At 39.7% G+C, this 17,558-nt stretch overlaps 1 protein-coding gene across 10 annotated transcripts in view; it reads right to left on the bottom strand.

Moving 5' to 3' along the window:
* KDM4B (lysine demethylase 4B) overlaps positions 1–17,558 on the bottom strand; it is a 189,640-nt gene that overhangs the window by 130,029 nt on the left and 42,053 nt on the right. For 9 of the 10 annotated variants that reach the window (XR_011919846.1, XR_011919847.1, XM_072404900.1 and 6 more), the window contains one exon: positions 8,480–8,529. Coding sequence is in view for 7 of the 10 variants with exons in the window: in XM_072404900.1 (XP_072261001.1) it covers positions 8,480–8,529 (50 nt within the window). In the remaining 3 variants the exon portion in view is untranslated. Of the gene's footprint in view, positions 1–449; positions 603–8,479; positions 8,530–17,558 lie in introns of all 10 variants that reach the window. The other variant, XR_011919848.1, reaches the window with a different exon arrangement.

The raw sequence follows: 17,558 nt of genomic DNA on the forward strand, positions 1-17,558 counted from the left end.
AGCTGGGTCATGCCCAGCCTCTCCCAGTAATTTGTCTACTCGGTCGACCATATGCTGAACCCTGGCACCAGGGAGACAGCAAACCATTCGGTTGAAGGGATCCAGACGATAATCTATTCAATCAGTCTTCCTGATATTAGAATCCCCAATGACAACCAATTGTCTACGCCTTCCTGCAGTGCCTTCCCCACCCCTACTAGATGTCTGATAAAATTGTCTTTGGAAGGCTATGCAGTCTGTACACTTCTTGAATAAGAAGTTCAGCAGTTTGTTCAGCAGTAGGGAGGCCTCTAGTTGGAATAAAATAAGCAAATTTAGTAAAACGATCAACAACTACTAATATAGTTTTCATTCCATTAGATGCCTGTAGATCAACAATGAAGTCCATTAATATAGATTCCTAAGTCTGAGATGGCAAAAGGAAGCTGTAGCAAACCTACAAAAAGTACCTGTGGTACCTTGTTACAATCAGCTTGTTTAATTCTTTTCAGAAAATTATTTGAATATAAAGCCGCCAAAAAGTGCCTTTTAAATCCTTCTTAGTTGACGGTTCAGATATCATTCTTGAGAGTGCATCTGCCTTTCCATTGTGGGATCCTGGTCTATAGAAAATGGTGAAATTAAACAGAGAAAATAAATGTGACCATCTTGCTTGTCTTGGTGAAAGTCTTAGCAGATTTTAAAAATTTGAAATTTCTATGGTCAGTGAGAACTGTTACTGGATGTTGCACTCCCTCAAGTAAATAGGTCTAATTTATTAAAGCTCTCCAAGACTGGATAGGATAAACTTTCACCAGTGAAGCTGTGTGACACAACAAACCTGGAATAGATCTGGTCCAGAACTGAAAACAACTTAATAACAAATATGAAGTGACTTAAGAAATCCATTCTAGGTTTGCTGAATTACCCAGCTTAACCGATAAAAGTGTATCCTCTCCAGTCCTAGAGAGCTTTAATAAATGAGGCCAAAGGTCTCCATTCTGAGAAAGCATCTTTAATAGCCAATAGTTTCTTGTTTGCAATATCATCATTTATTTCTGTTGGTGTCGTCTGTTGGGAATAAAAAGCACAAGGATGGAACATCTTTTCCCCAATTCTTTGCGAAAGAACTGCCCAAACAGCTAAATCTAAAGCATCCACTTCCACTATAAATGGAAGTTTAAGATCAGGATGTACTAGAATGGGTGCAGACGTGAACACAGTCTTCAAACATGAAACATGAACATGAATTATGTTTGGGTGAGTTGAATTATAGGTGCAATAATGGCTGCAAAATTAAAAGACAAAAAAAACAAAACAACTTTCTTAACATTACTTGGAGTAGGCCAATCCAGGATGACTTGACTGGGGTCCATATTAAGGCAATCTGGAGAAATAATATTGCCAAGAATTTAGACTTTTGCTTGTTTGTTTTCACATGTCTCAGGTTTAATATAGAGCTGGTTACAAAGCAGTGTCTCAAAAACTCTGCATACGTGATGCAGATGTTCTTTGACTTTCCTTGAAAATATTAATATGTCATCCAGGTAAGCCACAACAAATTGATTAAACATATCTCGAAAGAGAACATTTATGAACCGGTGAAAAGTGGGTTTGGCATTGCACAATTCAAAAGGCATAACCAGACACTCATAATGTCCGTATCTAGTTCGGAATGCAGTCTTCCACCCACATTGAACAGGTATTTTATTTAATTCCCTGTAATCCATGCAGGGGTGGAATGTCCAGTCTTACTTTTTTTTTTTTTTTTAAAAAGGGGTGCTTTTACTTTCTGTTTACTGTTTACTTTTAAATTTCTGTAAACCTTTACTGTAGCTCATATAAAGAGTAAATACCACCAAAGAGAATGGGTGCTCCAGGCAGCAATGCGATCAGTTCGCATAATCTTGATTATGTAAAGGAAGTTTTTCTAGGTTGGAGATGGTTACTCCATCCACATCCACATATGCGAGGTCTTTTCTTACGCAGTGAAGCAGAAAATGTTGTGGAAAAACAAGATTTCTGCCCTGCCAGTTAAAAGTAGGGTTGTGGATTGATAACCACAAAATTCCCAAAATGACAAAAAATTGAAAAGAAATTAAATTAAAGGTTGGGTTATAGATGAATCATTTTCTGATGTTCTGGTTCTATGCTTAGTTCCAGTGGAAATGTTTAATGGGTGACTAACCAGAAACAAGTTGGGAGCCATTTACTGTCTCCATTCTTAGGGGTGCATCTTTGGATATGCTAGTAATATTATTTATCCTGAGCATATTTTAGGTCAATAAAATTCCCTGCAGCACCAGAATGCACCATTGCTGAAATAAAGAATTACTGGGTGCCTTTATGGAATGTGACTGGTACAATATATTAGGGTTGTCCATGAGAAAGTTCATTCTTTTTATGAGTCATAGGAAGCAAAGACTGTGAAAAAGATCCTACAGATTCAGCAGCTAAAACGATAACGGTAATCTATAGTACTTGCTGTAACTACTCCCTGAGGGAGCTTATATAGGGTGATCAAATCCCCCCCAACCCCCACCCCTTTCTTCTCAAAGGAGAATAGATTCAGTTCAGCTAATCTGTACTCATAGCTGAGCTCCTCCATTCTTTTTATTAGTTTAGTTGCGCCTCTCTGCACTCTCCAACTCAACAATATTCTTTTTGTGATCTGGTGACAATATGGACTACATATTCCAGGTGAGGGCTGACCATTGCTTTGTACAGGGGCAGGATTATGTCTCAATCTCTGTAGTCTATACTTCTTTTAATACAACAAAGTACTTTGCTAGCTTTAAATATTGCAACTTAGCCTTGTATGCTATTATTAAGTATATGATCTACCAGAACCCTCAGATCCTTTTTATTTTTGATTTCCCCAAATGTATTCCCCAAGACAGTATGAAGCATGCATGTTGTTAGGCCTCAAGTGTGTTCACAGAAATGGTACTTGTAATCCCAAACTGTACATTAATTATAAGGATGTTAAACAGTAATTGTCCCAACACTCAACTTTATCGATTTACATATTGAATTTTCTACACCTATAGATCCTAACTTGCATATTAACCGTGTGTAGTGTACTGTGTCAAATGCTTTAGCAAAGCATTTTCTAGCAGAAAATCTTCTGTTCTTATGTAGTTCTTTAACAAACTATCTAGGATTTTTTCAACTATAGTGGTTAAACTTACCGGTCTTGTAGTTCCTTGGTAATGACTTTTGCCCCATTTTTAAAGATAGGAACCACACCTTACGCCAATCCCAGACATGACTATGTTAAAAGTTACACTGGGTAATGGTTAAAGACAATCTTATATGTATAATTAGTGGTAAAATATTGCAATTGCATTGCATAATAAATCCTAAGTTACCTTCTAACCCTTACATTCCCTGTTTCTGTTGTCCACCTTCCTCTTAACCTCATAAAAATTTTCCCTCAACCCCATAGGTTTCCTGAACTGAACTGGGTGGCCCTTTCTGACCAGATTTTGACTTTTTCCATTTACACTGTTTGTCTAGTGTTTGGCCTATTGTAAATTGTAATTTGGATCGCTGGTCAGCTGATTTTTTTAATGACCTTAGTAATTAGCATATACTAATTGAATGCTTTGTACAGGAGCTCGAACCACTATTTAATATCTTTTTTTTGTTTGTTTGTTTTTTGTGTTCATGTAACATATTGAAATATAACATTAAGCTAAACTTTCATGTGTGAGAGCTGCTTGGGCCTCATTTGAGCTGTGCTACCATTTTAGAGTGTGCATTTTAAGGGAAAGTGTGCTCGCCCTGGCAACCTTTCCAAACAAGGCATTCTTGTTTATTCTTTTTATAATTGTACTGTCATGAACTTTAACATAAGGCCAGTAGAGTCTGAGACTCAAGTTTTTCCCCACATATTGCACAATCTGACCTTGGGGTGATTTTGCTGGAATGTTCAATCCTAGAAAGATTGGCAACTGTCTTGAATGTTTTTCACCTATTGACATTCTTCTTCACAGTAGAATGATGGCTTTTAGAATGTTTGGAAATGGCCTTAAACCCTTCCCAGATAGATGGATAGAAACAATTGCTTCTCTCATTGCTAATGTTAACAAACAAACAATTCATTTCCTTTTATGGAGGTGGTCACACTTGCTGATGATCAACTATTCAAGTGCACATGATTAGCAGCACCTGACTGCTGCATACTCCCCCCGCCCACCCCCCACCAACTACTATGGAAGTGGTAAGGGCATACTTAACTTTTCACATGCTGCTTTTGCATATTAACTCAATCTTTGTCAAATAAATAATCACTTAAAAATTTTGTTGTTTAAAAGTGCTGTTTTTTCCTCTGAGGTGGTATTTAGCTCATTTTAGAACCTGATAAATTTTTCATTGTGTCCAAATATGTAGAATCTTTTAATGTCTTAAACTTTCCTTGTTTCATAAAAGTAAAATAACTAAAATGTAGTTAAAAACAAAGTGGATGTTTAACAGCAGATTTCTGCCCCCTGCCAGAAGTGAAAGAAGTGAAACAGAAAAAAGTAATTCCAAAGGGGGCACATGTTCTGATAACAACTTTCTAAGAGAGATCTTTCCTACTTTAACACCCCTAGTGGTAATCCCGAATGTGACTGCAACTAGGCAAAAAGCTTTGGGGGTCCCTCTTACCTTAGCCCCGTGCTCCAGCGGCGATCGGATGTGATGCCAGGGCGCCACTACGTCAGGGGGCGTGGCCGGGCGGGAAATTTAAAAGCAGATTACAGAGTAATCTTTTTAATACCGCACGGGTCCCCGGCACCGCGCTGCACGCATCGGCAGTTAGATGCGATGCACCAAACAGGATTTCTGCATGGTGCACCACATCGAACTGCAGATGCGATCACAAATAGTAAATTCCAGGGGTGATGCCAGCGGCGATTTCCAGCTAGCATCACCCCCGGAATCCACTGCAGCTGCTCGCATCACCCGGAGATCAGCCTCCGGGTGATGCGAGCAGGGGAGTGAGCAGGGCGGGGACATCCCCACCGCATCACCCGGCAAGATGTGTGACATCTTCCGGGTGATGTGATGGATTCTGGGGGCGGGAAATTTAAAAGCAGATTACTATGTAATCTGCTTTTAAATTGTTTTTACAGTACAATACATACAATAACATATAATAAATGTATAAAAACACATTTTAGTGCACCAAGCATCATTGCCCAGTGCCCTGATTTACATTTTGCCCACTATTAGCCCTGACCTCGATCTGACCTTTTGATGACTTATAAATCACTTCCTGAATGTATCATTTCATCACTTTGTCTTTGACCTTGATTGTTCCTGACTGATTGCTGGAGACCACATGGCATCCAAAAGGCATCTCGCCAGAGCAAGCGCTGTTTTGGAGGAATCTGAACGCAGTGACAACGATTTGGAGTCCCTTGTGGAATCGAGTGATAGTGATTCACCAGGAAATTTGTCATCGGACAGCGAAAGTGAACTGAGCGACGATTCTGAACCTGAGGTCAGTGCTGTGCGCACATGGTGTCCTATTGACCTTGATGCGGACCAGGCAGCACCGCCATGATTTCCATTTACCGGCGCACCTGGGATGAAAATTGAGGCTGAATGCGATGACCCCCTGGCATACTTAAGTTGTTTTGGACCGATGAAATTATCGAAAAAATTGTTGCGGAGACAAACAGGTAAGCCGCTCTTGTGTTTGCTAACTTTTTAAAATTTTTTGCTAAACTTTTTTATGCAAATGTGTGCTGCTCTGTTTGCTAACTATTTAAATTTTTTTTATGCCAACATGTATGCTGCTCAAAAAAACAACAAGGTGCTCCACACCTGAGGTTTGCAAGAAGCAGAAAGTGGGAACCTGTGACCAAGGATGACATTTGGCTGTTTTTGGGCTTGGTGATCCTGCAGGGAGTTGTGGGCAAACCCGTGCAGAAGTGGTACTGGTCCAAGAACAAAATGATTGCCACTCCATTCTTTGGCACAGTCATGCCAGAATACCGCTTTTCCCTCATCATGAAGTACCTGAACTTCGCAAACAATGAAGAATTTGATGAGACCACCTAAGTGCCAGAAAGAGATGTCAGCATTGACAAAAGTCTAATGGCTTACAAGGGGAGGCTCAGCTGGACGCAGTACATTGCGTCAAAGAGGGCACGAGTTGGCGTGAAGACCTATATGCTGTGCAAATCCTCATCTGGCTACATATGAAGTACGGTACTGTACACTGGAAAAGGGACACAGTTCCACCCCAGATACAGCCATTATGGATTGGCCACATCTTCAGTGCTATCCCTCATTGAGCCATTGCTAGGTCAGGGCTATTGTATCACAACTGACAATTTCTACACCTCTCCTGAGCTTTATGAGTTCCTCATACAACACAGAACAGATGCCTATGGAACCGTTAGGACTAACCGGCGCAACCTGCCAGCACTGTTTGCAAAAGGGAAGCTGAAGACAGGAGAAATTGTTGCCTGGCAGAAAGGAAAGATGATGGCCCTGAGATGGCATGACAAGAAAGATGTGTGCCTGGTGAGTACTGTCCATGATGCCTCCACCGTTCTGGTACACACAAAACGTGGGAAAGAAGTGATGAAGCCACAGGTGGTGATTGACACAACACCATGGGAGGTGTCGACAGAGCTGACCAAGCCGTGACATTCTACCCAGTGATGAGGAAACAGCAAAGGAAGTACTACAAGAAGATTTTCAGGCATCTTGTTGAGCAGTGCCTATGAAATGCCTATGTTCTGTACAAAAAAAGTAGTCAGAGGCTTGTCAATCATTCAGACTTCATTTTGCAAGTTTCTGAATCCATAGTCAAGAACCACCAAACATCATCAGTGGCTATGAATAGACCTGGACGTCGTGCTTCCACCGTTGTCAACCCAGAACGCCAGACCACCAACCCAGAAGAAGGCGGCATCTACAAGGATGTGCGTGGTTTGCTGCTCAAAGGCCGATGACAGAGGAAGGAAGAAACGCAAGGAAACCAGGTTCTACTGTCCTGACTGTGATGTTGGGCTTTGTGCAGCACCCTGCTTCAAAATCTACCACACCCAGGATGTCTCCTAAAAATGTATTTTTTTTTTCTAAAATCTGCATTTAATTTATATTATTATTTATCAATAATATTGCACCCTTGTTTGGAAAATTTCAGTGAGAAAATAATGTGAGTGAGAAAAATTTTTAAAATAATGATTTATAATTATGTATTATATTATAATTTATGATTATAATATAATAAGTAAATATAATTAATTTACCCAGGAGTTAATCCCAAGAATTACAGGCCCACAATATAAACAAAAATTTCTATGCAAAAAAAATATAGGATCAATTTTTGCATCAAAAAACTGACAGAAATAGAACGCTAGGAGGGTTAAAGGAATGTTTTCTCACTTTCTGTTAGGTCTTTAAACAGGATGTAAATTTTCCCAAACGGAAACACAGCAAAATATAAACCAATAGGAGTTATAACCTTTTCAAACTCTAAACAAAATGTAGAATCAACCAAAACCTTTTTTCATACACTTTAATACTTTAAAAAATAAATCCAAATATTACGAGATCAGATGAAAATTAAAAATTAGGTATTTTAAAGTATTTTTAAATGTCAAATGTACTGATTTGACATTTAAAAATACCAAATAATCATACCGCCAGGGAGGTCTATCAAAGTCTATCAATGTTTTCACCCATAACACAACAATTACCAAAGATCCAATTAGAAAATGTGTAAAACTTGAGGAAACACCTGTAAATAAAAACTGTGCCAATTAATAATAACCAATACATTTCAAAGTTCATCTTTGTTTTTTTCATACAGACAGTATAAGGCAAGGCCAAAATCCCACATATGTCACAACATACAATCGACAATTACAACACCAACAGTTTTCTATTCTTTCTAGAACGTCCAAATAATTTTAGGGCAACCACAAGAGGATCCTATTCTTAGAGAAACTGCCTTATCGGCTTGATAAGGTTGCTCCAGTTTTACACCAAGCCAAGCATTATAATAAACATTGCAAATGACACCCTACAGCAACACTGTTCTGAATGTATCTAAATATAAGTCAAAGTATCAAAATACAATGTCTCTTTTTAAAAGACTTCTTTTAATGATACTGACTTTTTTCAGGAAGATTTATTTAATTGCTCATACAGTAAACTACTACCTGCATACACAGTTATGACTTGGGCACTTTTCTCTTCTCTGTTTAACAAAAAGATGATTGAAAAAAGGTATCTTCCTTAGAGCCAGAGAGGTGTTCTATAGTATATGTACTACAGCTATTTTGAGGTAGCTCAAAACAAACTCTTGGACTTTAGCAACAGCTCTTTTATTTTCTCATCAAATTTTTATATTTGCCCTTACCAAATTATTAAAAAGCATATTTATGCTTTTCAGAGTTTATTAAGTTTTTCTATTTTTTTTTACTCCTTTTTTTACTGTACTAGGAATGTAAAAGTATTCTTAAAAACTAAGGTTTTTTTTAACTGTTACCTTTTGCTAGGCGCTCTAACCTTTTTCCATGTTCAGGAGGAATTGCATACCTGTGGGGAAAAATGTATAAAAATTAATATTTATGAAGCACGTTTTATATAACCAAATTATTGGTCAAAATCATATAAACAATACCACCCAAGTGTATTTGGTAGCAGAAATTGAAATATACATTAAAAAAAAAAATCTTTGAATACCAATGCTACATATTTCTACTGTATTACCATTGCTGAAAATATTCATGCCGATAATCTGTCATATTGTTATTAAACAAAACAGTTTAAAACTATGGAAATCTGCTGCTCTTAAAGTGTAACTAAAGTGAAAATAAAAAAAATTACTCTTACCTTTACTTTTTCAGATCTCTTGATCGCTCTGGAGCTGTCTTCCATACAGTCTCCCGTGGTTTCTTGCTGCATCCTGGCAAGGCTTCCCCCTTGCCAGGATTCAGCAAGAAACCACGCGAGACTGTATAGAAAACAGCTCCAGAGCGATGCTGGGCAAGGTGGGGCTTTGTTATTTTTTTTTTTTTTTTTAAAAAGGCATTTAATTATAATGAAAAAACCTTTCTATATAAAGTAAAAATGTGTTTTTTCATTTTCCCCATTAAATAAAAGCTCCTTCTGTGCATGCCTAATATTGGCATGGACCACCTAGGGGATGAAAACAGGTGCTAGTAAACAAGCTAGTTTCTATAATAAAGAGGATCACCATTAGGGCCTTTTAAGGGGTAATTAATCAATCAAGCCTCAGCCAGCTGGAGATGAATAGCTAGACAGGTGGTAATGGTCCATCCAGGCCTTCTTGCTGACACCTAAACAGGCATCAAGCGATGGTCATCTTACAGACAACATACAGTAACCAATCCCCAATAATACCTAATGGGAATTAACTATATAAAAATAGGAGCTGAGAGGATGGAGGTCTGTTCTTAGGGAATCAGGCTCCTGGGGTACCCATCTACATCTTAGCAGGTAGCTATTCCTGAATGCATTCCTACATTGTCTTATATATATCTATGTTATTGCTATGTTGTTTTGCAATTTTGTAATTGCTGTATTATGTACTGACCAATATTAGATTACTACAGGGGTTTACCTACTAACAACATTATTTTTATTTACTGAATACTTTGTTGATTGAAGTTCCTAAATCTATATCAACCAAAATTACTGTGCATTTTATGTTTCAGAAACACTGAATTTGTTGAGAAACACTGAATTTAAACAACAGAAACGTTTTCACAGGTTTGCAATAGCAATCATCTTTATTCTGACCTGGGTAATAATTTTGTGAAGGGCATTTTTTTTAATTGTATTTAACTTTTTTTTCCCCACACCTTTTAATCACAATTTTTTATAATAATTTTTTTTTTTCACTTCCTACTCTGGAAAAACAGATCAGATCACTACAACAATGATTCTGCTTGGCAGCTATATCATGAACTGGGCTATAGGAGCTTTGTCCTTTTTTCTTGTATTAGGAGGAAGTACTAATGCCATTCTTCATGTCATGTACACAATGGCCCTAATTCATCAAGCAGAATCGGACGCTCGCGCATTCGTATTCGCGATCCGAAATCGTACGCCGTCGCGCAATTCAGCAACTGAAAAAGCTCACGGCCGGAGCCACGCATCTCTGGCAGCTTTACACTGGCGGCCCTGATTTACATTTTGCCCACTATTAGCCCTGACCTTGATCTGACCTTTTGATCACTTCCTGAATGTATCATTTCATCACTTTGTTCTTGACCTTGATTGTTCCTGACGTATTACTGGAGACCACATGGCATCCAAAAGGCATCTCGCCGGCGCAAGCGCTGTTTTGGAGGAATTCGAACGCAGCAATAGCGATTTGGAGTCCTTTGTGGAATCGAGCGATAGTGATTCACCAGGAAATTTGTCATCGGACAGCGAAAGTGAACTGAGCGACGATTCTGGACCTGAGGTCAGTGCTCTGCGCACATGGTGTCCTACTGACCTTGATGCGGACCAGGCAGCAACGCCAGAATTTCCATTCACCGGCGCACCTGGGATGAAAATTGAGGCTGAATGCGACGACCCCCTGGCATACCTGAAGTTGTTTTTGACTGATGAAGTTATTGAAAAAATTGTTGCAGAGACAAACAGGTAAGCCGCTCTTGTGTTTGCTAACATTTTGAAATTTTTTGCTAATTTTTTTTTGCCAACATGTGTGATGCTCTGTGCTAACTTTTTAATTTTTTTTATGCCAACATGTATGCTGCCCTGTGTTTGCTAACTTTTTGAAATTTTTTGCTAATTTTTTTTTTCCAACATGTGTGCTGCTCTGTCTTTGCTAAATTTTTGAATTTTTTTGCTAATTTTTTTATGCCAACATGTATGCTGCTCTGTCTTTGCTAACTTTTTAAAAATTTTTGCTAATTTTTTTTTTTGCCAACATGTGTGCTGCTCTGTGCTAACTTTTTAATTTTTTTTTATGCCACCGTGTATGCTACCCTGTGTTTGCTAACTTTTTGAAATTTTTTGCTAATTTTTTTTCCAACATGTGTGCTGCTCTGTCTTTGCTAACTTATTACAATTTTTTGCTAATTTTTTCTTTTTGCCAACATGTGTGCTGCTCTGTGCTAACTTTTTAAATTTTGTTATGCCAAAATGAAATTTTTTGCTTTTTTTTATGCAAACATATATGCTGCTCTTTGTTTGCTAATATATTACCTTCACACTATAAAAGCACACATCCTAAAATTCATTTTTTATTTTGTTTTATGCAGGTACGCTGGACAACAAGGTGCTCCACACCTGAGGTTTGCAAGAAGCAGAAAATGGGAACCTGTGACCAAGGATGACATTTGGCTGTTTTTGGGCTTGGTGATCCTGCAGGGATCATTATTATCAAGGCAGGAATCCGGCTGGCAGTGAGGAGGCGAGTGTACGAGCGCACTCGACTCCGGACCGCGGGAAACCACGCTCGCTGGTCGCGCGTACGTTCACGCTTCCAGCGAACGCGGATTTCATTGATGAATCAGGGTCAATGAGTAAATTTTTTTACATTCTTCTTCACCAGATCATTTGTTTTAGCTCCTGGGCTTAGTGCACAAATGCTGACCAGCACCCTGATGGATGATAACCACATTTATAAAGTACAGTTTTTACTTTTTCTTTGCATCTCACTTCTTTACTATATAATTATTATTATTATTATTAATAATAATAATAATATATACAATGTATACACAGTCACACCTTTTCATCAATAAAAAAAATCATATTTACAGGGCTTACCATGGCCCAGTTTAACCCTGGCTAAGGTCCACTATAAACAGTCAAATGGTTCTATTTTTACTCAATTGAACTTGGATGTGCACCGATATACCTGTAGAGGACCACAGCTAAGGACACAGAGGGACACAAATATATCTGCATAAAGACAAACTCCAAAATAGGAGGTGTCATGCACATTTCATTGTACAGGTGGGGAGGCAAAGAATATCTGTACTTTAAGTAAAGGAATCCTGTAAGACTGTGGAGAACTTGGTTGGTCAAATTAAAAAGATGAACAAGACAGATTAGAGACCCAGCAACAGAATATATGAATGGTACTACTGGCTCAAATTCCTGTCTGTAGGAACCTTAAATGAAGCCAAATAAGCATGACTTTGTTTGGACAGAAGGATCTACCACCAGTGGTGTTGCCTTTTTTGCTTTGTTCTTGGGTAATAGAATAATTGCTGAAAAGTAAACTACCCTTGTACCTTAAAATCTTATAAAAATCAGAGATCACATCTAACGTCCTCAAGAAGAAAGTTCTACATTACCAGGTCAACTGTTTTAGAATGACTAGTCCTCTTGAGTCAGCAATGAGTCAGCAATGTTGAATAGGTTCATGCAAATATATAGTTACCAGAAAGACAAAAAAAATCACTTCATTTGGTCATCTCAGACACTACACTTGCAAAGCAGCAGATGTAAACATCACATTCAGACACCTTTTCTAACTAGTTGTTCTCAAGTAGATGGGACTAAGCTCCAAATCGCTGAGTCAATGCCCCTGATTCATCAAGCAGAATCGGATTATCGCTCGCGCATTCGTATTAGCGATCCGGAATCGTACGCGGTCGCGCTATTCAGCAACTGAAAAAGCTCGCGCACGGAGACGCGCTTATCCGACAGCTTTTTACTGGCGATCTTGCATTAAAAGTCTATTGTGAAGGCTGGAATCCGGCTGGTAGTGAGGTGAGTGTACGCGCATACTCGAGTCCGGACCGCGGTAATCCGCGATCGATGGCCGCGCGTACGTTCGCGCTTCCAGCGAGCGCGGATTTCATTGATGAATCAGGGGCAATGATAATGACAGACATGACAGAAAACTTTATTGGTAGCAAACTACCCAGTTGGCCAGCAAACCCAACATCCTCTTTCCACTGCATATTCATGGATGGACACAGAAAAGATTAGGGACATCAGGCACAGAAGTGAACATCAGAGACACCCCCATGACAAGTCTGTATAGACTTTCACCAGAAGCTAAATCACTGGTAATAGTAAACAATATCAACAAGGAAAAGAATCTGGAGTCACTCATAAGTTTATTCTCAATATTATTACAATTTATGTAGTTGAATAGGTTTGAATAATAAAATATGCCAACCTCCCTTCTACCTTTGAAATTTATCTTTCAATGTGTAAAGATTATTGGCCCAGTAAATGCCTCTCAGTGAGAAGATTTCATCCTAACCCCCTGATCCACTAGACTAAATCATACTGATGCAACAGCACATATATTTTTTTATTTCATATTTGTTACAATCAGTCACAGTAACACCTTTTCAACAATAAAAAAGCATATTTACAGAAAAGAAGCCAGATTTAAAAAAACTGCACTGTTTTTCCTGATCAACTGTACAGAGCAATAAATTGACATAAACTAAAAAAGTCCGTCATCCATATGGGGAAGCAGAAGCACCAGGGGGATCCCAAGGCTTCAGGAGCCACATGACGACCAAGCTGCTACACTGATCCACAATCCCAGCTATCCTGCAGCTTAATGTAGTGACTAGAGGCCACTTGTCCAAGATGGTGCCCGCAGCTCCAGCCAAACATCCGGCCAACACCTGCCTCCCAAAAGTTCTACTCCTTCACAGCCTCTACTAAATTCCAACACAGAGGCTCAAGAGTACTGGGAAATTCACCTCACCAGGGGATATCAGAGGATGACTTCTCAGCTATCCCTCATGATTTAAAGGAACAGGAGCCCTCTGGTTGGGAAACCACTAGTATCAGTGGTCTATGGCTTGCATCTTCTGCTGACGACTCAGCAAATGCCTCGCAACTGCCCACTACTCCTCCACAACTCAATATGGCCACCCCTCCACAGCAAAGAAGTAGCGGAATTACATCAACTATAGCTACCTACCACATCGCCTCAGGCCCAAGGCTCCAACAAACAGGTAGGACATCATGAGCAATGCGAACCCTTGCCTTTTTTGGCACCGCTAGCTGCAGTCCCCTCTCACCTGATGCCACTCCATTATGCCTTTCCCAGCCTTCTACTCCCGGCAATCTCCAGACAAAATTTAAAATCCTGAATTGTGTGGCTCACCCTATTTATTTTCAATTCTCCCACTATTGCAAATCCCGAAAGGCTAACCCTACTCAGGCGGTGCACCCAAACACGTACGACAATCAACTCTCACTTACATCCTCGCACCCTCGTCTATTTCTTCTATATACCCATGCCTTCAGGTTGTAACCCTGAAACCCCATATCAATCTAACTTACAATACAATTACGTGGCAATAAGACTTGCCGGACCTAGTGGACAAAATTATTAAGGGTTACCAGATATATAGAAACATTAAAAAATATAGCCCGAACCAAACAGTGTCAGTCAAAATACCATCAGGAACCCTTCTTCCCTAAAATTAGATCATATAACTTGCCATATCTCTTCCAGATCTTGCCAGGTCAAAGATTGAATAAGCAATCTAATAACGTTATTTAGTTACCGTATTTTTCGCCGTATAAGACGCTCCGGAATATAAGACACACCCAATTTTAAAGGAGGAAAATCTAGAAAAAAAAGATTCTGAAAGAATATTCCCCTTCTGATCACTCATGTGCCATTCATACCGTATTTTTCAGTTTGGCTCTGCACTGCAGCCAGGAGGAGACACACACTGCAGCCAGCATCGAGGAGACACACACAGGATCGGCTATCGGGGGATGTCTTATTCACGGGTGAGTGTCTTATTTTAATTATTTTATCAAAAATCGGGGAAACACGGTATTTGTAGTATAAGACGCACCAACTTTTCCCCCCAGTTTTGGGGAAGAAAAAGTGCGTCTTATACGGCAAAAAATACGGTACTTCTATAAACTTGTTTCACCAAAGTCACTATTAGGACTGTTACACTGTCCATTTTCTATACAACACTCAAATTTAAAGCGGAACCAAAACTAAAATTTACAAAATTGAAAGCAGGACGGACAGGAGCTGCATTATCACAACTTTTTAATTGCACTCACCTGTCTTAATTCTGTTACTGTCACCATCATCTTCTCTTCCTGCGCTTGATCTTCAGCCATCTTGGTTGGCCAGGCTGTTATTATGTAACTTCCACAGTTCATTTAGTCCCAGTAGCGGCAGGGGAAGCCAAGATGCACATATGCAAGATGCACACTGTGGCATATCTTCCTATGCTGAACTGTGCATTAACAATTTGGTGATTTCTAACAGAAGAGGACTGCAATCAGGCAGATAAAAATGCTTACACCACCTGTCCATTTCAGTAATAAAGCACTGCCTGATCCAAAATTTTGGAAGAGGATTTTTAGTTTGATTTTAAACTACTGGTAACACTTTAGATATTTTGAAGCAGACCTCGTATGAACATAATTAATTTTATTAATGTTAATTTTTTTAATGTCATTTCCCCTACCTTTATGCATTTAGCCTTTAACCTCCCTGGCGGTATTCCCAACTGTGGCTCTAGGTTAATTTTCAGTACAGTTGAAGTAACCCCGAGCCACACTCAGGTTGGAATTGTAAAGGGCTTACCTGGTCTCTATGAGCTAGCTGTGCCCTCCGGCATCTGCATCCTCTGGCCTTTCATCCCCAGTGTGTGAACTTTAGTGACGCGAGGCCAGGGGATGCAGATGCCGGGCGGGCATGGGACGTGTGTGTGTGTGTGCGGCAGCAGTGCCCTGGGGGGCAGGACCTGGTGGGAAATTGAAAATAACGAGTATTTTTAAATGTCAAATGTACCACTTTGACATTTAAAAATACTGATATAATCAGACCGCCAGAGAGGTTAATAAACAATCCAGCATCAAAAATTCCTACCATGTTATCCTGGCACTCCCATCAGTTACCATCATTTTCCCCTCTTTTGTTGACTAGATGGGTACATTAGGAGGCGTTCCAGAAAAACATATAATTAAGGACCACTTTTATCATTTGAAAACTGTAAAGAATATAACAAAAGCTGTGAAAAGAAAAGAAAATGTGCAAAATATATTAATATAATAATAACAAAAAACTTAAGATCTGAGCATGTAGGCCCCTTAAAGGATGTCTCAGAATTGGTAGATAGGGAATAAAGAAAAGGTGAATTTACTAAACACTTTTTTTTAGCTCTGTGTACACAAAGGAAAATGGCAGAGCTCAAGTCTATATTGCTACAAGGGGGTGCCGAGAAGTTCCTGGCTTTGCCCCCTTTCAGATGAAATAGAAAAATGAGTGTGGGGGCATATGACAGCCCAATATCTTAGTATGTAGCTCTGCAAATACAGGATTTTGCTTTCTTAAAACTGTTTTTTCTTTTAGTGAAAAGCTGTGATGGCAGAGGCACAAGCAAGTTTCACATGGTTGGAGTTACGGGCCGTCATGAAGTTTTTGTTTCTCCAGAAAAGTCAGCAAAGAAAATTCACACTGAGACGTCAAACACTGGGGGAGAAGTATCCTTCCTACAGCACGGTCAAAACCTGGATGACTTGTTTCAAGACTGGGCATTTCACCGTTGAAGATGAGCCCCGCAGTGGGCGCCCAACAACCTCAACTGACCGGCAACCTGCGATGCTGTCCATGAGCTGATTATAGGACCGGCGATTATCCACAAAAAACATAGCCCCCATACTTGACATCTCACGGGAGCGTGTTGGGTTTGTTATCACCACTATCCTAGACATGCGCAAGCTTTCAGCGAAGTAGGTGCCGAAATGTTTGAACAGTGATCAGAAGAAGGAACGAGTTGAAGCATCCAAAGCAATTTTGAAGCTGCACAGGACTTTTAGGCTAGGTTAGTGACTGAGGATGAAACCTGGCTCCACATCTATGATCCTGAAACCAAGGAACAGTCAAAGGAATGGCGCCAAAGCGGGTCTCCGTGGCCGAAGAAGTTCCAAGCCCAGAAATCGTCCGAAAAGGTCATGGGTTCGTTTTCTGGGGCAAAGACAGTAATCTGTTGGTGGACTATCTACCTCAGGGCTCTAGTATCACTGGACAGGATTATGCTAACCTCCTGGACCAGCTGAAAGAGGCAATTAAGACGAAACATCGTGGAAAGTTGACCAAAAGGATCCTTTTTTTGCAGGATAATGCATCTGTGCACACGTCCAACGTTGTGGTTGCCAAATTGAACACCCTGGGTTTCCAATTGATCCACTATCCCTCCTACTCACCTAACCTGGCCCTTTCGGACGATTATCTATTCCTAAATTTGAAGAAACACCTGAACGGGCAATGTTTTAAGGACATTTCTGACGTCAAGATGCTGCTGAGAGCTGGTTTGCGGCCCAACCAAAGGACTTTTATTTGAACGGTCTAGAAAAGCTGCAACTACGCTGTACCAAGTGCATCAGTCTCAGGGGGAAATATGTTGAATCAATGTGTTATTTCATAACTCTGGCTCTCTTCTTTCTGGGCAAAGCCAGGAACTTATCAGCACCCCCTCATAATAGCCATGTCACTGTCTTAAACGAGCCACAATGTCTCAAAATTGATCAGATACGATCAAGAAACAGTTGGATAAAATTAAGAATGATAAAGCACCAGGTTTACATCCATGTGTCCTCAAAGAGCTGAGCTCAGGTATTTCAAA

The sequence above is a fragment of the Pyxicephalus adspersus genome, chromosome 3, assembly GCF_032062135.1.
Source record: "Pyxicephalus adspersus chromosome 3, UCB_Pads_2.0, whole genome shotgun sequence".
In the NCBI taxonomy this organism is placed as follows: domain Eukaryota; kingdom Metazoa; phylum Chordata; class Amphibia; order Anura; family Pyxicephalidae; genus Pyxicephalus; species Pyxicephalus adspersus.